We start from the raw sequence: 24,991 nt of genomic DNA on the forward strand, positions 1-24,991 counted from the left end.
AGCAATAATATGTAGCATTTATACAGGGCGCATCACAAACCGATGTGTGTCTTGGTGCTTTAACAATAGGTGCATGGCTGTCAGACATTTGAAGACTCAACAGGTTGGGTGATTTAAAATTAAGTTATCCTTTAGGTTTAAGCTTCCTGACCATATTGAATGAATTTAACACCTCTTACCGATACCACTCTTGCCCCTGTACCACTTCTTCTCTGCACTTTTGCCTCTTTCCAACGAACCTCACATCCAGCTTTTTTTCCTTCCTCCACACTCCTCTTACACACATACCACCTCTCTTTTTTGCACTATTTGCCTCTTCACTATCTACACACTGCTTCGCTCCAAGTCTACCCTACACCTGTCCCTTAATGCACCCAAATGAGTCTCACCTGACCAGGCTGGAATATAAAAAAACAGGAGCCTCCCAGAATTAGTCATCGGTTGCACGACATTACCACACATGCCTTCACCACTTAGGTATGTATAATAAGGAAAGTATAAAAAAATATATATATAGCTTTAGTTATTTATATTTTGTGTGGCTTGCTGTGGGACGTATATATTTTGTTACAGGGGAAGACCCCCAAAGACACCTTTTTAACAAATAAATGTATTTCATATTTTTATTGAGGGGAAACCACCCCAAGACTCCCTTTATTAATTACCCTTACCACCCTATACCCCTATCCACCCCTAAAGATATCCTTGTAACCCAATACACTTACCCACCCGTAAACCCCTAAATACCCCCACTACCCTATATCCTTACACACCCCTAAACCCCTAACTCCCTTAAGCCCCTACCACCCCTAAAAATACCCTTACCACCCTATACTACTACCTCCCTTAAACCCTAAAAAAGCCCTTATTTCCCTGTGCCCTTACCTACCCCTAAAATATCCTTACCACCATATATCCCTACCAACCCCTAAAAACACTCTTACAACCCAATAACCTTACCCTCCCCATAACCATAAAATACCCTACCACCCCATAGCCTTACCCACCCCTATAATTCCTTATATCATATGCCCTTACCTACCATTAAAATCACCCTTACCACCATATACCCCTACCAACCCCTAACCTCTAAAAACACCCTTACAATATAATACTCGTACCCATCTCTAATCTTTAAAACAACCCTTATCACCCTCTACACTTACCTACCCCATAACATATATATGTGTGTGTGTGTATATATATATATATATATATATATATATATATATATATATACACATACATACATACAAACACACAGACACACATATACTTACCTTAACTTTACCTACCATGCGTGGTAAAGCCATGCATGGCGAAGACATGTGCGTTGTAATGCTGCACGGTAATGCCTACATTGTAAGGACTATTTCCCTCACTCATCTGTCTAATCCACCACAGTTATACTCTTTCTTCTAGAGGACAATCAATATATTATAAAATGCATTTTCTTCTTGGGTCACACGTTTGAGGCAATCCTAACCATATCCTGTATATCCATCATGGTGGTGTGTACACTGGCCTCATGAGCGAAAAGTTCCTCTCACTTACCTCAAGCCAGCTCCTGATCAATCAATAATCCATACGTGTAGGCGATGGAACCATCACCACTGCATGTGGTAGCTTTACACCCTGATTCCTGTTGGGTATATAGCATTGCTCTTTTTTCAATTACACATGGGTATAGGTGTGAGCACAAGAACATGTCCTTGGTCAGCATTTGTATGTTGTCATCTTCTTGCAGGTCCCAGACTTTTCAAAGCCAGAGGCAAAATGATAGTTTTCCTTTTGGGTGTGTCCTTTAATCTAGCAACAAGTATCCTTACACCATTCTTATGGTCACTTATCTTGGTGCTTTAAGGTAGCTGCTTACAATGGCATTAATTGGTATCTGTCTCACTCTGCCTCATTGGTCCATAGATGCTAACTGGGTGCAAACATCAGTGAACCCCTCATCATGAGCATGCTTTCATCCACGGACTGGGACCATCCAATAAATTCACTGAAGCATCTCAATTTTTACCAGCATCACTCAGTCATTATGTTTCTGTACTTTGGACCACACACAGCCCAGGAAATGATACATGTAACGATCTCCAGCACTCCACATGTTTTAGTAATCGGAGCCAGACACGGTCAATACAATTCAATTCTTGCTTGAAGACACTGCAATGTTAAAACCCACAGATCTGCCATTGTGCCCTGGTCTTGATCGGTTGTACACTGGCAATTCTAGACCAGAGACTCATAGCAAAGCAAATGCACCCACACGACCTGGAGTATCCTGTGCTATGAAACCCATACACTTTTGCCTAATTTCAGCCGGTGGTTTCCGGTGCACGGCACCGGTACTTAATTGTCAATAGTCTGCCACATGGTGGCGCTGCCCTGCTAATTTAGAGGCAAGCACAACAGCGGTTGTTGATGAATACAATATACATTAACAATTACTAATACCTCCCTCCCCAGCCATTCGGTAGGTTTTGGGACCTCAAATAATCTGACCTGTCGCAATTACAGGAAAAGAAGTGCTTTGGTACCGTCATTGACAACGACGATGGACAATGGGTATCGCAAGCTGCAGTGTCTCCTGGCCAGGGCCCTGGCACCTATTTTATAAATTAGGCACTGCCATACACACAGCTTTGCCAATACAGATCCATTCAAAGCTGCTTTACAATATTTAATAATATAACCGAGAACATGAAACTGTTTAAATAGAGGATTGATCAAAACAAATGTTGCATTGTTGAACAAGCAATATTTCAAGTTTTTCTTTCAGCTACTCTGCCATAACCGTCCAAGCACCCCTTGGAGCAAGACCTTGTTAATAAGGTCTACAGGACTATTTGCTATCGGACTACTCTGATCTTAGGCCCTCCCATTATTCCCTCCATCTCTTCTTCTGGGAGTTGCAGAGGCTTTGGTCAAGGTAAAACAAGCCTTTGCACACGAAATGCAGCAATCCTCGCGATGTTAATTCTTCGATCTGGCTACAGAGAGTTGAGAACAACAACTAAACATACACAGTGAGCAGCTTTGGCTAACACTATTCATCCATGGGTTGCTTTGGCTCATCCCCCTCTTAGTCTTTGCCAGATACTTCAATCGGGCAATTAGCCTGTCACATATGGTTAAGTCATCAGGAGTATTGTGCAGGTACACATTCTGCATTGGATGTTTGAATTGGTGATTGATCATAAAAGAATCCTCACAGCCATAGCTAAGCACTGCCACTCACAGAAACAGTGCTTCCACCTCAGCATCCTAGGCATAACCTCTAGAAGCTATAGCAGGGTCTCCTCCCAGCACATCTCTGCCGTAACCGCAAACTATAGGTCCTAGCAACTCCATAGATTCCAATTACAAGCTGGGCTGCACCAGTGTGGCACGATATGCCCATTCTGTCCCAGCAGCTACCTGCTACCCATCACCGTTGCTTCCAGAGAGAGGGCAGCCCACCTCTGTCCTTGGCATCTCTGGAGCAATCTGTCGATGGCCCGTACTGTGCCTATGCTCCTCCCAGGTCCCAGACCGTGAGCAATGACTCTCAGGGCCCTTTGAGCTGGAGTTCCGACGAGCTTACCCACCCCAACTGCAGGTCAAACAGCAGCTGCATGGCTGCCATTTTCACAGGTCTCTCCCCAGGAATCCTACCGTCTACAACCATGCATCCTAATGTCATCTCCCATTGCATCCTACAACGTGGCCCTAGAATTCCCACAGTACCAACTGATACCCACAAAGTAAACGTGTTGCAGGTTTACGTGCTACAGTCCATCTTAACGGTATCACATTTTACAGAAGGCAAAATCAAAGATCATGCTTATTTTTCCTAATAAGGGGAGCCATCTGGGTGCACTGGACATCATTTAACCAATGATGGCACTTCAGCCTTCATCTAACAGACAAACATCTGGTAATTGCCTTTGGTACCAAACCCTGGTGCAGCTGTAAGCCTTAAGAGAAAGGTAGGGATAAAGAAATCACTGCTGGTGAAGGGCGGCGAGCTGGGTACTCTTGTCAGCTTAAACCCATGCTGTTTACAAATTAAAATTATGTTTTGCAATATTAGCAAAAACACCATATGTGTTGCTATGTTGTCAAATGAAAGGATATTGAGTGGTCGTGCAAATATGGACTAAGGGTTTGTGAGTGATGGTGTAAATCACAACATGCCCTAATTACTGAGTGATAGTGCAAATTTAGTCAGGTACTAGGATTAGTAAGAGATGGTGCAAAGGTGCCTGTGTGGCCACATCTTTTAAGTGATGATGCAAATGTAGCCTGACACTGAAGATTTTGGAGTGCAAATCTGAACAAGCTTTAAAGATGAGTGGCTAAAGAATGTAGGAAACTAATGAGCTCCTGGGCACATCTTCCTTTATCGCTCCTGGGTCGGTCAAACTTAGTTAAGATGTCTATCCTACCAAGGTTGACTTTTATTTTAAACAGTTTGCCACTTTACTTTGAGAAAACACTGATAGCAAAGATGCAGAGTGACATTACTTCATTTGTTTGGAGGAATAAGAGTGCCAGAATTGCTTGGACCAAACTGAGGCGACGTAGGGAGAAGGGTGGTTTGGCCGGTCCTGACCTCCAGATTTATGCTTGGGCCTTTCAGTTGACACATGCCCGTATGTTACTCAAAACTCCAGTAGATCAAGGCATCGGGCTCATGTTCACAGCATTATTGCAGTGTGAGGGTCTAAACCAGTCAGGTTTTTTATTTAAGTTTGGAGACCCTAAATTCTTTAAGAAGATCAAACTGAAGGTATTGCAGGACCTTGCAAGAACTTGGTATAACCTTCGAGTTGCTACCAAAATAGGCTACCATTCTAATAGATCTCCTATATGGGATCTTCCTGCTCCCCCTGGCTGGACCAAAGACACATTGATAAGCCCACTGAAAGACGCTGGTATATCATCATGGGGAGATCTATTTTTTGAAGGGGATATGTTCTCCTGGGAACACCTAGTTAGCATGGTAGGTCCCAATCTCTCTAGATTAAAAATTCCTACAAATTTCAAGTTGGGCACAAGCACAAAAAATAGGGCCACCTTTTCGACAACAACCACCTCTAGGAGGAAGTAGCCAATTGGAATCTTCTCTACTCGATAGGCCACCAGCACCCAAGGAGGTCTCCTTCTTTTATAATTTAATCTTAGAAGAGATCGACGGAGAATTCCATCTTCCAGACCAGCTCTGGGGCTCCCTATTGCCTACAATAAACTTGCACGAACTTTGGCTAACCTCCTGCAATGTTCTCTGGGATATCGTTAAACCTGCCTGGCTTCGTAGAAACCACCTTTTTACCCTCCACAGGGCTTATTATTCGCCTCAGAGGTTGTCTAAATTTTCACCAGGTATACCAGTGGCTTGTCCCCGTTGTGGCCAAGAGGCAGCCTCGGATGCGCATATGTTTTACGAATGCCCACGTCTAATATCTTACTGGCAATCAATAGGCACCAGATTAACATCTTCAACAGGCTCCATCGTGAGCATAGATCTCCGCCTAGTAATTTTTGGAGTAGTGGACACGAAACGTAATGCTAACAACAATCTTTTGTTCTACTCAATGTTGGCGGCGCGACGAGAGATTTGCAGGCGCTGGAAAGAGGCTTCTCCCCCGACCTTTTACGACTGGTGTTCCTCCATGCTACAAATATCTAAAATGGATCTTTCCAGGGCTGGAAAACCGGATAAAAGAGCTTTTTGGTCGAAACTTGATTGGTCCCAATAACTCGAGCTGGGGTTTTTTTTTTTTTTTTTTTTTACCCCAGTTCCAATGATTACGAAGCCATGACACACTCTCTTCGCTATATCACTGTCGTCCTTGTTTAAAGGCGAATCAGTGGTAACAGCAATAGTGGAATCTGGTTAATGGCATTCACCTGTCGATGGGTGCACAGGGGCCAGAGATTGAGTGAGATAACGGCATAGCTGTAGGGTCTTGTCGGTTCCGTAATACGATCGCACCCCAACCAGTCCTGCACTGAGACAGCATGTCTACTCTCCACATCTCTTTTTTCCCTGTCCACGGTACTGACGGGCCAGCCATGGTTGAGATGAGGAGCAAAAAAAAAAAAAAAAAGCTTTAAAGATGAATGAGTGCTGGGGGAAATCTGAACTAGTACAAGGAGTAATGAGGTAAATCTAATCATGAAGTTAGGATTAATGAGTGATGGTGCCAATCTAAACATGCATTAACGGTTATTAAGTGATAGATAAAATCTAAACATGACGCATCATGATGGTAATGCATGATAAAACTGTGACATGATGGGGTCCACTTTTAGAGTGATGCTTGCGTTGGCACAATGGCAGTAATTCTTGACATTTTAAGCAGTCTTGAAACAGCAGTGCCCACCCCAGTTGTAATGCTTGCATTAGCATAACATTGGTAATTCTCACTATCCTGTGAGCATTCTGGGACCGCTGTACTAATGCCTGGTATAATATTTGCACTAGCATCATACTGATAGTGTTCTGTTTCTTTCAGGTTTGAGACCGATGGCCTGCCATAATAGGAATGCATTATCTTAACATTGCAAACACAACAAGATGGACGGAGTGCTGAAAATGTTAAACCACTCATCCCCAGTCACAGATCGGGGTTTAATCCCTTGTTCCTTTGCTCACTATAAACCAAAATAAAACAGGTCCCTGTTTAAGGATCTAAAGTATCACTATTACACCACTACCGTCTGCTATAGTAAACACATAGGAGGCAGTAGGTAACAATTACCTAGGAATTAATAAAATAACAACCCAGGTTGAATAGCAAAGCGAATCCCAATACAAAACAAAATTATCACATTGTAATAAAAAATGGACAGAAACGTCAGAGGAGCACTGTAAATTTCAATACACAAGAAACTGGTTCTTATTAAAAAACATCAGATATTTATTATTAAAAAACAAGGCTTGGCCCTACACACAATACATGAACAACACAATATACAATTCATTCGTAGAAAAACCAATAAAAGTCGACGCAGCGTTTCGGTGCGTCTGTGAGGATGTGACACCTTCTTCAGGACGATTTGCTCTACAGGAAAGATACATATATTAAAAATGCTAAATATACAGGCTAACTGCTAATACTGACAAGAAGTGCTTTATAGTTAAAAACAATTTGGTCTAGGTATCTAAAAAACATTACATATCATTTATCATATATATGGAACCATTGATATAGAATGGAATAAAATGTTATACCTAAAAAGCCTAAAAAACACAGCTACATTTTGTAAACTAATTGTATCCTCTCATGTGTTTATGGTCTTTGCTGATATCACTTCCAACTAAAGTGACCAGCATCATATTAATTATTTCTCAATAACTTTAGACATATCAATAGTATAGGTAAAACTCATACCTCTAGTCTCTGAGGACTAGTCTTTAGTATTATTTAAAAAGACAAAGCTGCCTAATCAATTCCGCTGTTATCAATTCTCGATGTGAGTCTTTGAATAATCCACCTATGTCATAAAACACAAATACATTTCTTAGAGTAATACTAATATATAATCAATGGACTCGAACTTTAGAACATTTTCAAGACCATACCTGTAGATAGTCTCTCAAGGATAACGGGGAAGCAGTGCAAAAGATGACCACCGTATATGTATTTACGTGGTAATTTGGAAGACAACACTAGAGAGACAGAAATACAAGATTTTGTTTAGATAATATACTCTCTACTACCCAGAGATCTTTTTGTGAAACCAAAAAGGTTTATTTTTGATTAATCTCTACCTTGTCTTAGGGGAATAAGCGTAGCCCTATACTGGGATCTGGCAGTACCATAACATCATACTGCAAATGGGCTCCAGTGTGGACAACCTCTTTTTCTTTGTCGTGCCCAGACCGTATGTTTCTTATATTTCAATAGTCAAACGGTCTACGGGGGAAAAAACAAGCTTTCGAGAGGTATTTATTAAGCTTAATCGGTAGAGATGAGGTAGCCTTCTTTTGAGAAATTATCACGCCCACGTCCCCGAATTATATTCTATACCTAACACAACGTACTATTACATCATAGATACCTTGCGGTAAGAGAAGGCTCAGATATTTTGATTCATATGCTTTAGTACACTTTGGGCTATCTTCCAGAAGGACTGCAATAAAGAATTTGAGTCCGTTTAATATTGATCAATGGGTTCAGAGGAGACGTGTTTTTACCGAGGTCTCGCGGATCACAAGCCAATTAGTCAGGCTTTATGGATAAAGGAGGGAGCCGGATTCTTTAAATAGGAAGTAATTTAGTCATGGGCAATAATTAAACAGAAGATAAAACATAATTATATCACCTTGTTTTTTCCCCTGTAGACCGTTTGACTATTGAAATATAAGAAACATACGGTCAGGGCACGACAAAGAAAAAGAGGTTGTCCACTCTGGAGCCCATTTGCAGTATGATGTTATGGTACTGTCAGATCCCAGTATAGGACTACACTTATTACCCTAAGACAAGGTAGAGATTTATCAAAAATAAACCTTTTTGGTTTCACAAAAAAAATTCCGGGTAGTAGAGAGTATATTATCTAAACAAAATCTTGTATTTCTGTCTCTCTAGTGTTGTCTTCCAAATTACCACGTAAATACATATACGGTGGTCATCTTTTGCTCAGCTTCCCAGTTATCCTTGAGAGACTATCTACAGGTATGGTCTTCAAAATGTTCTAAAGTTCGAGTCCATTGAATATATATTAGTATTACTCTAAGAAATGTATTTATGTGTTTTATGAGTCATAAAACACATAAATACATTTTTTAGTGTCTATTGATTATATATTATTATTACTCTAAGAAATGTATTTATGTGTTTTATGACATAGGTGGATTATTCAAAGACTCACATCGAGAATTGACAGCAGCGCAATTGATTAAGCAGCTTTGTCTTTTTAAACAATACTAAAGACTAGTCCTCAGAGACTAGAGGGATGTGTTTTACCTATACCATCGATATGTCTAAAGTTATGGAGAAATAATATGATGCTGGTCACTTTAGTTGGAAGTGATATCAGCAAAGACCATAAACACATGAGAGGATGCAATTAGTTTACAAAAAGTAGCTGTGTTTTTAGGCGTAACATGTTATTCCATTCTATATCAATGGTTTCATATATATGATAAATGATATGTAATGTTTTTTAGATACCTAGACCGAATTGTTTTTTTGGTTTTTTTTTATTTCTTTATTGGCATTTCATATAATAGTACAATGGCACAGCAATGAGATCAACAAGCATAAACCAAAACGGACCATTCCACTTCCGCATTCATCGCCCAATTGAAAATACAGTATAATGATACAATTGGTGCCTGTATACATCCGTCACAGAATTAAATCTAGGAGTTATACTGGGTAACAATTCGTTGGGAGCATTAATCAACAGCCTGTCCACTCAAATAATTTGTTAAATACATCCAATATTCCTTGGGTCTAGACCTAGCAGGTAGTTCTTCTTCGAATGTCCTTAAAGTGTCTTGGAAATAAGCCATATTACTTAACCATTGTTTGACCAATGGCACATTTTTACTTTCCCAACACATGGAAATCTTGCGTTTTGCCAAGAGTAGGGCCACCACGCAGAACTTACGTTTTGCAGCTCTTACACCCTCCAACAGACCCAGGAGACACCCACGGATGGTACATTCAATATCATTGCCCACCATTTCAGACAGTGTCGTCGTGACGTCTACCCAGTAGGCTTGTATTTTCGCACAGTACCACACCAAGTGGATGAAGTCAGCTCGGTCAGAGCCACACCGTTTACACCTTGCTTCCGCTTGTAACCTGTACTTATGTAACCGTACTGGAGTGTAATATGCCTGATGCAGATACTTAAAGTGTATGATGCACAAATTACCATTAGGTGTGAGCAATTTAGTCAGTGTGCAGGCCGTCTCCCAGTCCTTCTCTGTGAGGGGAGTCTCCAGCACCATGTTCCATCTTTCCTGTGCTTTGGTTGCCGTGCAACCTATTTCAGCTTGTGACCTTGTGTATAGATGTGAGCTGTTGTGCAACGTCAGAATTAATTGTAGTGTGTCCAGTGACGGTGGCTCATGGGGGAAGTCAGGGTAGAGTTGTCTGATCGCGCCTCGTAGTCTGGAGTGTGAACTTGAATAATAGAGTTGGATTCTGTATATACGCTAAATCTAGTTCCATCATAAATACGCCATCTCTACAAAGGTCCCCCATCGTCGTCAGTCCCACTTGTCTCAGGAGTCCCATTCCTACATCCTCACCTGACAGACAGGCTGGGATGATGATGTAGTGGTAATGCTGGTGCGTAGAGTGGCAGCTTACGCGCTAGTTGACCCAAGCGTCTCCATGCTGCATTGGTAGTGTCAATGGTGTTGATGTCTTTATTGTGTAGTGGTGGCCTGGTATGTGTGATAATGGCGTCTAGAGGGATTGGCAGAGCGTCACCTTCTTCAACAGCAGCGTGTGTCAGGTAGGGAATTTTATGGTACCAGTAGGTTGCATATTGCGCCTGGGCACACAAGTAGTAAAGCAGGAAGTCTGGCACTCCCCATCCACCTTTGGAATAAGGTAAAGTCGGTGTGGCTAAGTTGATCCGTGATAGTTTACCTGCCCATATTAGTTTCAGTACTACTGAAGCTATGCGCTTGAAGACTTCCCCTGGTGGTGTAATGGGGATGTTATTAAATAGGTATAGGAGTTTGGGAAGGATTACTATCTTTACTATCGCTATCCGGTCAGCCAGCGACAAGGGAAGCTGTATCCATCTTTTAACTTTGTCTTCCAGTGCGTCTATAGCTCTACCGTGATTGGTTCTGATGACTATTTCCGGGTCTCTATGAAACCACACCCCTAAGTAGCGCACGGAATCCATCTGCCATTCCAGTGGGTATTCCAACGTGTGAGGCAGGGTGGTGTCTGTTAAAGGGATGACGGATGATTTGTCCCAGTTTAATTGGAGCCCCGAGTGTCCCCCAAATTTTATGGATGTGCGAAATAGTGGATCGAGATGAAGTTCAGGATCCCGGACATATAGCAACATGTCATCTGCATAAAGGGAAATGTGCAGGGGTCTACTCGGGAACTGAAGCGCTGATGGGTGGTGATTCTGCCTTACTTTCCAAGCTAGGGGTTCCAGGGCCAAAGCGAACAATAGGGGGGGGGACAGTGGGCAACCTTGCAGCATCCCACGTTCTATGGTAAATGCCTCATAGACATAGCCGTTTATTTTGATCTCGCAACAGGTCATGTGTATAATAATTGTATCCATTGTATGAACATTAAGGGGAAGCCCATCCTGTGAAGGATCATGGTTAGGTAGGACCATTATATTGAATCAAATGCCTTGGCGGCATCTAACATAACCGCCACTGCCTTCGTGTTTGGGATCAGGTAGTGAGAGACCGCAAACAGTGTCCTGGTGTTGTGTGTGGTGGCCCTGGAGGGTATAAAACCTGACTGATCCAGAAGGACCAGATTGGTCATAAGAGGTTGCAGCCGTGTAGCGAGTATTTTAGCGAGAATCTTCGAGTCAACATTCAGCAAGGACAAAAGGTCAGTACGGGTTACAACTCTCAGGATCTTTGTCAGGTTTAAGTAGGGCTATGATCATTGCTTCGCGGAGTGTGGGCGGGAGCATTTGTTCATCGAAAGCTGCGCCTAACATCGCCACTATATGGGGTGCCAGCATGTCCTTATATGCTTTGTAGAATTCACACGTGAACCTGTCTGGGCCCGGGGCCTTGCCATTCGGCAATGACTGGATTACTTCAGTTACCTCCTCCACAGTGATTGGGAGTGATAGATAGGTTCTTTGTGTGTCAGATAGCCACGCGATGGCAATGTCCGCTAAATAATGGAGTGTTTCCTTCGATGTAGCAACTGACTGCAATTTATATAGGTCACTATAATTCCGAACAAAGCACTGCATGATACCCATTGGGTCTGTGTGTGCAGTCCCATCGTCATCACAAATCTGCATCACAGATTGGGGTCTGCGGCCTTTTCATATTTTGGACGCTAGCACCCGTCCAGGGCGACCCCCCTCTCCATATGCCCTAGCTACAGGGCGCTTGCAGAGGTATTTGATTTCGTCTTGAGCAAAGGATTGGTGTTCCGTCAGTGTTTGCCGAATTTCACTGAGTATAGAGGAGTTTTGTGTCCTTTCATACTGGTGTTCCAATGTACTCAGCTTAGACTCGCAACGTTTCAGTTGCGCTCTAATGTCCCTCAGGATCCCAACTGTCTTGCTCATGCAAACTCCCCGTATCGTGGCTTTAAATGCCTCACATAAAAGTCCTGCATCTTCCGTGGATTGCTCATTTAACTGAAAATATTCAATGATCGCCTTCTGTATTGTGTCTGCGTTAACTGTGTCTGTTAGGGCAGGTGCATTAAACCTCCAGCTATAGGCTGGTGGCATGTAATTAGGGACTTGAATGGATAATTTAACGGGCTTATGGTCTGAGAGAATTTTAGGCATGTGTATGATGTTCTGGGTCCAGAGTAGTGTTGCTTCTGAACCTAGCCAATAGTCAATGCGCGACCAACTGCCATGTGCCGCCAATGTGGGTGTCACTTCGGTGATGTCCGGGTTACGTGCCCTCAAAATGTCTTGGAGTCTCAACTCCAACATGATATCCAGCAGTTGTACACGTGCTTTTTTATGCGGCTCAGTTGTAAGGCCCGACCTATCCAAACGATCATCTAGGGCAAGATTCATATCCCCGCCCCATAGTAAAATCCGATAAGTGTCTGTATGTAAATGTTGCCAGATCTCTGGGTAAAAGTCAGGCGCGTCCGTGTTTGGGCCGTATGTGTTAACAATTGTCAATCGCTGACCCCGTAGCGTCCCTTTAGGTATGACATAACGGCCCTGAACATCTAGCGTTGTGGTGTCAATTTTAAAATTTGTCCCTTTTTTCACTAATATCGAGACCTGGAGTAGGAGGAATACTTAGAGTTATGAATGGACTCTGCCCAGCGTCGACCAACTTGCGCATGTGAGTGTGGGGCGTTGTGTGTTTCCTGCAAAAGTACTATATCGTTGTACCATCAATCTAGGCACGCAAAAATGTGTCGTATTTTCTTTGGGTTAGATACCCCCTTATGTTCCATGTGATGAGGTTCAATGTCTGTTTACTTAGTGTAGTCGGTGCCATATGAAACTAAATTGCGATCTAAAGACATTCCCTTATTGGTTTGTTCGATAATCCCATGTAGAGTGCGAATCACAGAGCATCCAGGCGAGAAGCGCAATGTATTGAGTATTCTCGCTTTGGATTTCAGCAATGCATCTCAAGCAGTTTGGTCCAGTAACTAAAACAGTTCCCCAGCCTTCTCACCCCCCTCCCACAACAGCAGCCCAATCCTCCTGATGCCATACCCCAATTAAACAACCCAATAGCACAGAAGTTTTGTGGGGACCACCCATGGAGGGGCCCGCCTGGACTGCACATCTCCATCCAACTTAATGGATGTGGACGGAGTAAACTATCTATTAACCCCTTCGCTGCGGCGGCTATTCCGCTGCGGCGGCTATTCCGCCGCAGCGCTAAGGGGGTGGGGCACCCGCGCGGCGGCTCCTTACTAGTGACGGAACCGCTCCATCACGGCTCGCGGGCGAGCTGTGCTTGTGACGGAACGGTTCCGTCACGAACCCGTCCGCCCATCAAAGCGTCAGCGCAGGCGCGAAATCAGCACCGCGCAGGCGCGGCGAGCGGGCCGTGACGGAACCGTTCCGTCACAAGCACAGCTCACCCGTGGCTTGTGACGGAGCGGTTCCGTCACAAGCATGGGAGGGGTTACCAACCTGTGCATCAATCTAAGACATAGTGCTTCAGTTAGCCGTAGTGCAGAGCTGTCAGCTCGACAATAAACTTATAATGGTACAGACCCAAAACAATAACAAAGGGTATTTCCATTACGGCAGTGCCACAGTAGATTACTTATGCCAGTCTGAAAGGCAGCACCCCTAGTATCGGAACCTTTTATGATCATAGCCCTGCATACCACTGTACGTCCCAATTATCTCACGACCTTATAAAGGCAGTGTCTCATGGAGTGATCATCGCTAATATGTGATAAGGGGCGGCATGTTACTTAACAACAGTGTGGCCATGCAGCATCAATAATCATCAGGGGAACCCCTTTCAAATCGCTGCGTATTCGTATGCAGTTTATCTTGGAAGACGTCAGCAGTCTTGCCTGTATACGACAGATAGGGCTATCAGTCGCCGCTGTCTCCCACCACCCCGATTTATGTGTAAGAAACCTTGCCACGCATAAGTTCAGTTTGTGATTACAGTTCCCTGCCGTAGCGTAGCGGGGGTGTCTAGATTGTCCCGCCCATTAGGTAAGGCGTGATAAGTGGTAGACCCAATCAGTTTGGCTTCATCAGTGTCAGCGAGACCGTGCAAGTGGTCAATGGGCAACAGTGCATATGGCAGACTTACCACCTCCAGAGTGGCCCCCTCAAGACAGCACATGAAGTTGGGTTCGCCCACCCAAATACTACCCGTTGAGTGGCCGTCTCTCGCAAGCGCCAGCTACGGTGGTGTGCTTCATCCCCAGATGGCGCTCATTCTGCATCTTGATCTTGATCCTGGTGCCTACGCTCTTTGCGTTGACTGACAATCTTTTTGATGAAGTCATTTGCGGCTTTCGGTGTGGAGAGCATCAGTGTTTGCCCCACCCATGTGACTTTCAGGCGTGCTGGATACAGCAAGGCATTATCTACCTACAGGCCTCGTAGTTTTGCATTTGCGTTAGCAAATTCTTTGGGGAATTGCTGTACAGCCAACATATAGTCGCAGTAGAACTCTAGGCGATTGTTTTGATAGGTGAAATTTTTCTGCTCTCGTGCCATCCACAATATGGCATTTCGATCATGATAGTTCAAGATGCGGGCCACTATTGGTCTGGGTGGAGTGCCTGGTGGTGGGCGCGGCGCCAACGAGCGATGGGCTCTTTCTACTAAAAAAATTGGGGACAGTTTCTCTTTGCCAAACGGAGCGAGACAGAGTTCCTCTACATACGCTTCTCTTTTGCCAGTATTTGTGGACTCAAGCACGCCTGCGATGCGTATGTTATGGCGTGATCTGGCTTCCAAATCTTCGGCCTTGGACTTGATCACTTCCAATATCTTTTCAAAGCCAGTGCATTTGGATGTATTAGTATGGGCCTCATCTTCTACTGACGAAATCCGAGTTTCAGCGTCATCTAGTCTCTCACCAGGACGGTCCACTTTCGCCGCCATGGTGTCCAGACGGCAGGTGAGGTGGTCTAATTTGCCATTGATGTCTTGTAGGCTTGCTTGGATGGCCTTCAGGATGGATTCCATACCTTGTGTCGCGGTATTGTCTGCGTCTGTCTCCGTATCCGAGTGGGAAGAGAGGGCTCATGTCGGCCTGCGTTGTTCAAATGTGAGCTTCGGCTGTTGCTTGTCTGGTTTCCCCATTGTGGAGCAGCAGGGCCACACCAGGGCCGTGATCGCCGGTGACCAAGGACGGTCAGTGAAGATGCAGTGGTTGTCGGTACAGAAGGGCCCTAGTCAAGGGCAGATCAGTAGGCGGCGGACATAGCCGTGCAAGGCGCCACGGCTCGTGAGTTGTCGTGATAGGGCTGATACAGCAAGCCACTTGGATCGATGCCTCTCTGCTACGATGGTATTCTTCCACGCCCAGGTACTCTGCAAAGGGATCCTCATGTGCGCAGCCAGGGGACAGTGAGCGGCAGCGATGAGCAGGTCTTCGCGATGCACACAGGCCCGCAGGGGATCCGCACAAAATGGCCGCTGGACACGCAACGAGTTTATGCGACAATCAAGATGGGGCCCCAATGGCAAGTTCTACTGTTGCCTCCGCCAGGTGCGATACATATGCAGTGATTTATTTATTTGTTGATTAATTAAAACCATTACAACAAAGAACAGAAATAAATACAAAGACAACACATTACCAGATTAAATATTCCAGGATACAATGCATAATATTGACCACAATCAATTAACTTTTTCCAGATCGAGATAATGTAAAATTATTATTTCTTTTTTAAAATAGTCTATAGGGCTTGGCATTTTTCAGGGATAAAGTGCACGTATATCGTTCAACAAAAATAATTACCATAATAAATAGAACATTATCTAAAAAGTAGTACTCTAAAAACAAACAATTAGTACATTAAAAAGAGCCATAGAAATAATTCATCATCAAAAAACAGCAGCATCCTCATTTCACAGCCGTAACAAATTTAACATATACTTTGGGTGTCAACCTTACATAATTTAATTTCCACTGTAAGCATACATTTTACAAATTGGTGTATTATATGGACGTTGACACCACTTAAGCAAAATATTAATGCCGATCTACATGTCCTAAGTCCCATTTCTACAAAAATAGGTTTTTTAATTGTTTTCCCTTCCTTCATCATTTTTGGGCATAGTGTTACCATATGCAGCAAGGTTTCATCATATTGCCCACATAGCCGACAAATATTTGATGCCCATTTGGACTTCCATTTGGGGGTTCCATCTTTGGTTGGATAAATTCCAAACCTTAATAACATGAATTTGTTCTTAATTAAGGGTTTTTGATGAAAAAGTAAATAGGATTGGATCATCATTTTGTCGGAGCAATTGGCAATGGTCCAAAAGTGTTTTTTTTTCCCCAACTCATATTTATCTAACACTTCTGACAGCAAGGCAACGGTTGAATTAATAAATTTTTTATAAACCATTTTACTCCTTGTTTCGTCTTCCAGTTTGGGACATTTGAATTTTAGGAGACACTCTGCTAAATAATCCTGCCAGCTTCTAGAATATTCGCTTGTTGAAATCTCGATCCAACACATATTGGCCAACGTGCCCTCCTCGGCTCGAGATAATGCCAATAGTGTTTTAACAAATGCAGCTTTACGCACCAAGAGCTGTTGCCGTAAGCCAAATTCCAATCTTAAATTGGCACGTGAAATCTGCCTAGGAATCCTAAATACTGATTTATATGTCCTTGCAACTATGGCCTCCAATACTTTCACGTCTCTACCCTTAAAAATAATGGACCCATAGTCCAGGGAGGGGATAAGTTTTGCTTTCATGACTTTAAGTAGGTGGTCATAATTGGGGCATACTAATTTATCTCTTAATTTACAAAATGCGAAAGCAAGTGAGGTACCTTTAGCATTTAAGTTATTAAAATGCTGTCTAAATGATAGTCGATCATCCAATGTAATTCCCAAATATTTATAAGTTTTACACAGTCCACAGAAAAACCATTGATATTCAATTCCTTTACTCCAAGTTTGCCTTTCCCTATTAACATTATTTTTGTTTTTTTAATATTAATTGTTAAACCATTTTGGGTTACATATATATTAAAAGAATGTAATAATCTTTTTAGTCCTATCATAGTTTGGCTAAGTAAAATAGTATCATCCGCATAATGTAAGTATTGGATTTATTTACCCATTACAGAAGGGGAATGTGAATTTACATCATTAAAATGGGTTGGGAGATCAGATATAAATACATTAAAAAGACAAGGAGCGAGCACATATGCATTCCTTGTCGCTATAATTAGATGTGTTGTGTGAGCAGCACAGATATATTTACAGTACTAATGGCGTAGCCGGCATATACGCCCGGGTGATGATAATTGTGGTGGCGTTTGGGCGGCACTCAGCAGGTTGCGTTCTCTCCCAGTTGGGGCTGCTCAGAAGACTGTGCACAGAATGGCCGCCGCACTCTGACCCCCCCCCCGTAAGCACAATATCCCCTGCCGCACAGCATTCGCCGTGCTCCAGAGGGGGTGCTGTAGCTACAACTGCAGGGACTTCAGAGCTTTGCTTCAAAGTGCGCCGCCATATTACCTCCAGTATAGTACGTAATGGGGCTCACTTGGTACATACAGGTAGACTCTGTAACAGAATGACTTCACGTTTCAGGGTTGGAGTGGCGTAGGATTCAAACACCGGTGTATCCGCTGGTGATTGCCCCGCAGTCGCGGCAAGTGCAGATTGTGTTACTGAACAGCCCCTGCCGTTTCGTCGTCCGTTATGTTGTGGCTCTATGGGCGCCGCCATCTTGTTGCGCTACATAGATTAAAATCATTTATCTTTATAATTGTGCATCAGTTCTGCAGGTCTGCATGAGCGACTGCTCGGCATCTGCAGCGAGCGTAGCACCAGGGTTCTGGGGCACAACATTAGAGAGTATCAGCAAGGCAACAGGGGCAATGACACGCCGTAAGGTGACGGGCGCCTTCTTACCCGGATCCTGCAGTCTCGCTCGCGGGTCTTCCGAGGGCCGTTACTTCTCAAATATTAGTAGTTTCGCCGCTTAGGAGCCATCATTAGATTCCACTCTCGGATAATGTCTGCCAACAGAAGATTCAGTTGTGGAACATTGGAAAAATAGAGCGATTAGCTGTCCGTCCGGCAGAGATGCCTTTTCAGCCAGCCATCCCGCAGTGCGCCCTCTAGCGCCCCCCTAGACCGAATTGTTTTTAACTATAAAGCACTTAACGTCAGTATTAGCAGTGAGCTTGTATATTTAGCATTTTTAATACATGTATCTTTCCTGTAGAGAAAACCGTCCTCAAGAAGGTGTCACATCCTCACAAGCACTGAAACGCTGCGTCGACTTTTATTGGTTTTTTTACGAATGAATTGTATATTGTGTTGTTCATGTATTGTGTATAGGGCCAAGCCTTGTTTTTTAATAATAAATATCTGATTTTTTTTATAAGAACCAGTTTCTTGTGTATTGAAATTTACAGTGCTCCCTGACGTTTGTGTATTTTTTATTATAATGTGATAATTTTGTTTTGTATTGGTATTCGCTTTGCTATTCAACCTGGGTTGTTATTTTATTCATTCCTAGGTAATTGTTACCTACTGCCTCCTGTATGTTTACAATAGCAGACGTTAGTGGTGTAGTAGTGATACTTTAGATCCTTAAACAGGGACCTGTTTTATTTTGATCTAAATTACACCCTGTCCCTTATTGGATTTGAGGGTACCTCCCTTTTGTCTTTTGCTCACTATGCCATCCCAGTTTGGACCCAGCCATATGCAAATCAGTCTTGACCCAGTTCGTCATGAGAACAGTCCAGGTCAAACCACCAAGCCAGGTCCTCCCTGGACTGGAAACAAGCATCCTGGGACCGGTTTCGGGGTTTCACCCCCCAACAGTAGTTTTTTTTAAAGTAGTGTGGCTCACTGGTTAGAGGCGGCAGACCCGAGAGCAGAGGACGGCCCGGGACCAGGGTTCGATTCCCGACGCGGCAGGTTTCTGGACCAGGGTCAGCGGACTCGATAATTCTCTCGCCTCGGTGCCCACTCTGATCAGCGATCACACTCGGCAACTCTGGGCACTAGCTTGCCTCATCTTCACTAACGGCCCCACCAGACCGCCGGGGATGCCTGGTCTCACCCTGGAGATACCCATTAAGGGACCATCTCTCAGGGAAGCCAGGAAGGGTTTCGCAGCGGTCGAAGCGCGGAGGTACCCCTTCGGGAGTGATTCCTGCGCTATATAAGCACACACTTAATTAATTAATTTAACAGCCAGGTTAGCTTGAATCCAGTTACACAGCAAGCAATGGACCTACATCTGGGCATACCCTTGGCCACTTAGCGCAAACATAGCAAACACAACAAGATGATGGACGGAGTGCTGAAAATATTCAATCTCTCAGACATCTGGGTTTAATCCATTGTTCTTTTGCTCACTATGCCTCCACAGTTTAGAGCAAGCCATATGCAAATCAGTCTTCTTTTCCATCGGAACATTCCAGCCCGAACTGTCAGACCAGGTCCTAGCTGGACTGGAAAGCAAGCATCCTGAGGCCGGTTTCGGGGTATCAAATCTCATCTCACAAGCCCAACACAGAGCGCCGAAAGCACCTGCCTTTTCTCTTACTTCAAAGACACTTTTAGTTCAACTTTCAAACGTCAGAAGGAAAAAAGTATTGAGCAGCAGTCCTAGTATGTGGTGTGGTGCATGTGTACGAATGTGAATATTTTGCTAGTGCGTGTGCATGTGTGTGAGGGAGAGAGCTTTGAAGACTGTACTTACAGTAGTCCGGGTTACCGAGAACCTCGCTGGGTTTTGCATGGGTTCAAATGGTGGAAGTAGCCAGTAGATCGAACCAGCATTCTTTTTATTTTGAATAAACACACAAATTGAAAGAACCGTCACAACTACTTTCTCCAAAACACCCAACTACACATAAACTGGAACTCATAAAACATGTAGAGATAAAAATCCCCACAGATTTATGAACTCCTCCTTCAAAAAACTAGAACACACAACAGGTTTATCTGGTGCAACAAAAACATACGACTTGCTAAAATAAATAAATAAATAGGGTGTAACTAAAGATGGGTTGACAACTGGAATTACTCTGTTTTATGAAGCACAGCTAGGTAAACTTCAATTTCTAAGAGCTCTCCATCACTGCCTAGTGATGGAGAGCGCTTAGAAACTGAAGTTTACCTCAGCTTCCTAAAAACAATTGCGTTTATTCACAAGGCAAATTTTAACGCTCCAATCTTTTCTTTGCTCACACGTTTTATTTTAGGCACTGTGGGTTAGTTATTAACAACTCAGTTGATTAATTACAGGTCTCTCAGTTAATCTGACGAGAAGCGGGTGTGATGTCTGTGTTACACAGCAGTGACAGGCGAGGGAGGGTTAGGCTCTGTTTTAAAGGCTGAGTGAATATTTCAGACAGTTTCACCAGACACAGGCGCGTTGACCTGCACAACTATTTTACCGCTGGTTTGGTTTATTCTGCTGACTCACGCGTGCTGTACACACACTCAGCCTAATTATTAGGAACTCGGTGGATTAATCATTAATTACTGTGCTTTCGGGTAATCTGAGGACATCCGCACGGGATGTCTGCGCTAAAACAGAAGTGATAGGCGGCGAGGGAGGTTAACGTCTAGTTTACGAACTGAGTATCTATTTCAGACAGTTTCACTAGGACAACGGTTATGTTTATAAAGAGCGGAGCAGGTCGCGAAGCTCTGAAAGAACGTCATTCTAGAGCTAGGACATGTGGTCCTAATCACGTGATGAGCAGAGAGACAGTGCGCGAGGAGTCTGGCCGTCACGTGCCATGCCGGGGTCTCGGGAAGGCTGCTTGAAAGGCGGGGACAGCCGGCTGCTTACCTTGCTTGATGACCTGCCTTCGGACAGCTTTGTCGGTGACGAGAGGGGCCGGGGGTCTCCGGGCATCCGTCTGGAATGGGTTCAGGGAGCCCTTCTTCCTCCTCCCCCATAGCTTCGCGACGAGGAGCAGGGGGAGCAGTACGGATGCCAGGTACAGGAGCCACATGGTGCCGGCAGGTGCTACCTGAAGCGTCCTCAGTCTCTCAGTGCGCGGTGCCCGGTGGAGGGCAGGGCCTCAGAATCACTGCTTGGCTCCGCTCCAGGCGCCACTTCCTGCCTGCGTTAAAGTAACAGGAGAGTTACTACAACCACTAGTGGAACTCGACGTCGCCTTTGAAAGATCCTGCGGGGTGATCCATCGGCAGATGTAGAAAAGAGAGCTTCGTGGTGCTCTCGCCTCAGAAGAAGACCATTCCATCACCTGGAACACGACTGTGATAGATCACAATTCACACTACTTTTTAAACAATCGCATTAGCATTCTGGGATTTGTAGTTACGCCCCCCCCCCCCAACCCCCCCATGGAAAGGCTAGGCTGGAAAGACCCTGTAAGAAAGGTGTACTGTGTTTTTTTAATGTATTTTTTTGGAAGAAACAAGACGTATCGATGTGACAAGGCAACTTGCGGCGCTCTCACTGATCTATAACTATCTACCAATGTTTCCAAGTGTATTAACATTTGAAGTTCGAATGAGGTACATTGTTACTTTAGGGTTGGTTCAAAACACACTTATTCTACTTCGTTAGGTGAACACCGCAGTAAACAAGCAATGGCAAAGACAATAGGTCTCACAATGGCTTTGCTTTATTATTAGTTTTTCCCATCCGAGCTGGGCTGGTAAATAAAAACAAGTATCACAAAAAGCATAATTTTTTGAGGCGGTAGGAACACAAAGGACTCACGTGAGGCGAAGCGTGCAGGTGGAAAATGAAGAATTACTGTAGGTGAAGGAACATGGAGCGTGGAGGCCAGAAGCCACACGGAAGGCACAGTTGGTCATGTTAAACATGATGGAAGGCACATGTGTAGCCTTTGTGCAATGTGTGCCTTACAACAAATGTCGTACCCATTTAAGACAATTTACTTACTGACCAAAACTTGCACGCAGAGGTGATAAAACGTAATAATATTTAGCCACCCATAAGGAATGTCTCCTATTTCATGTAACTTGGGTACAGTGAGCAATAACTGCGTATCTATGAAATGAAATAAATTGAAATTGGGTATTTATAAAGCGCGCGGATACTCACAGGGAGTGTCCCGGCGCTAATCTCCAAAAAACAGGCAAAACACGGCCCTCCCTGATAAACAGATGTTATTGTTGGAACAGCCACATTTTAAATTGTTTCCTAAAAGACAGCATGTCCTGTGCCCGTCTGCCGTAAGGGGGTCATTCATTCCACAGACGAGCAGCTAGTACTTGGAATGACATTCCTCCTATCCAAGATCTCGTGATTTGGGAATCAACATGAGGGATTGTTTGGAGGATCTTAGGACCCATTGAGGCTGGTAGCGTTGGATCCTTTTTCACAGGTAAAGCACACCCGTATCATGGAAGGCACGATAAGCGAGCACTAGGGCCTTAATGTGGACCCTCTTTCTCTTCGGGAGCCAGTGCAGCGCTTTCAGGTTGGGTGACATGCTTGTTCTGGGGTTTACCATGAGGATAGCTCTGCCTGCAGCGTTCTGTACAACCTGCCGCCGATTGATCAAATACTCCGGCAGCCTCAGATACAGGGTGTTTATATAGTCCAAGCTAGATGTAATTATTGCTTGCACTACGATCTTACGGAATTCCACCGGGAGGAGGGGAAGAACGTTTTTTACCATTCTTATCAAACCGAAGCAAGTACCAGTGACCGCTTGAATTTGGGCCTTCATCGCTAGACTCTTATCTAACTTGACTCCCAAATTTTTAACCATGCTGACTGGGGCCGAAGGAGGGGACATGTCGCCGGGCCACCATGAGTTCCAGTCAGCACAAGGGGTGCAGCCGAAAAAGATAATTTCAGATTTTTCTGGATTGCACTTAAGCTGGTTAAGTTGCATCCAAGAAAAAAACCTCTTAAATATTTATTTATCTCCCATCCACGAAAACTCGCACCTTTGTCACAAGTGAACAGGAGTCGAGTATCGTCACGTGGGAGATAATCTTTGCTCCATGCAGTTCAGCCAGACGAGCAAGAGGGGCCATATAAATATTAAAAAGTGTGGGGCTCAAAATAGAGCTCTGCGGGACCCCCACTTGCAGTGGAGGAATGGCAGCTGTAAATGGCAGAGGCCAAATTTCCTGCTGCCGCTCTGTAAGGAAGGAGGTGAACCAATTGCAAAACGATGAGCTGTGCTCCACTCACTGTGATATCTTAAAATTATATAATGCGGCATTTAAGAAGACTGTTCTGTATGCCACCGTTTACTCACTGTATTTAGTTTGCAAGATCAGTGTTCATTAATGATGACTTTACTAGCCATTTCGTGACCAAATGCACTGATAATGTCAGCCACGTACAAGTTGGGAATCCAAATCAGTTACAACCTTAGTCAGAAAAAAACACTTTTTTAGTTTTAGAAAGTAACAAAAACATTTGCGATAACTCAAACACCCAAACTCCACCACCCAATCTTCTTGCAGTTTTTCAAGTCTGCAAGAAATCCCAAACAAAATTAATTTCCTCATCGCTAATTAACAAATAAAGAAGTGTCCCTTCTACAAGAACTATACTTCTCTCCCTCCGCCTTGTCAGAGCCCAAGCCACAAAAATAAAAGTTCATAAGAAAGACTACTTTCATCATGTCTGTCGTCAGCATCCAAGCGTCTCTCGGCTGCTCCTACCGCACACTGTGAGCCGGACTTCTCTAAATGTAGTAATTTGAAACGTGACTTACTACTGGGAATCTATCTCCCAGCATAAAGTTTGCTTATCCTGGGCCTAGGATTTCATTTCTAGGTGGATTCCTCTTCATAAACTTGAAATTAGATACACAACAGAAGTTGTGAACCTGTCGCTTGTGACATTTTCTGTTACAATTTACTGGATGTAGGAAAGTAGGATCTGCCTCTTCTGGTTACACCCACTTTTTGCCTGATGTTACACTGTTTTCGACTAGTCTGACTGGGATCCTGCTAATCAGGACACCAGTCTATCTGCTTTCTACTAACAATGTTATGCATGTACTTGGGTACACTCCATATTGGATACTGGGGTACACTTGTCAGTCCCTAGTATATGGTACTACATGTACCCAGGGCATAGGTCCCCAGAGGCCTCCCTTTGGCTGAAGCATGCATTAAGCCACCCATGAGAGGCCATGCAAAATGGAAATACAGGCCTGCCATTGCACCCTGTGTAAGATGGTGCTTGCACCACTTACTTTAGATATAGGTTTACTATATCTTTAGGTCACTACACTTAGGAAAGCCTAACAGTCACCCCTCTAGCAGGCCTTGACAATCCTGAAGGCAGGGTGATGGGTTTTATGTGAGATGGGGCCCTTGCATGAGCAGAGCCCCTCTGCAGCCTTCGGAGCCCATTCTCCGGGGTTGTCTATGATGCAGCCCGACATATAGGTAGAGGTACATTATATGCTCGTGTAAAATGCTATCTCAAAAACGGCTGCATAGAAACATGTTGTGTTTGGTATCAAACACCTTGGAGTCATACCTTCACTCCGGAAACCGATGTGGGGAGATATAATTTCAACCTTCTGAAGCAAGCTTCCTGGGGTCACTGGTCTAACCGGTACCAGCCTTCTTGACCCAGGCAACTCAAAATGGTTGCTGCCGACCAGAGACACATTTCTGGCCTCCTGTGCTGA

The 24,991-nt window shown here is 44.0% G+C and overlaps 1 protein-coding gene across 1 annotated transcript in view; it reads right to left on the bottom strand.

Moving 5' to 3' along the window:
• Positions 1-21,526, bottom strand: part of LOC147679893 (all-trans-retinol 13,14-reductase-like) — a 221,280-nt gene extending 199,754 nt beyond the window's left edge. Inside the window, exon 1 of the mRNA XM_086943456.1 lies at positions 21,175-21,526. Within this exon, the coding sequence (XP_086799582.1) occupies positions 21,175-21,340 (166 nt within the window). The 5' untranslated portion in view covers positions 21,341-21,526. The remainder of the gene's footprint in view (positions 1-21,174) is intronic.
• Between the last annotated feature and the right edge of the window lie 3,465 nt (positions 21,527-24,991).

Source organism: Lissotriton vulgaris, chromosome 11, assembly GCF_964263255.1.
Source record: "Lissotriton vulgaris chromosome 11, aLisVul1.2, whole genome shotgun sequence".
Lineage (NCBI taxonomy): Eukaryota > Metazoa > Chordata > Amphibia > Caudata > Salamandridae > Lissotriton > Lissotriton vulgaris.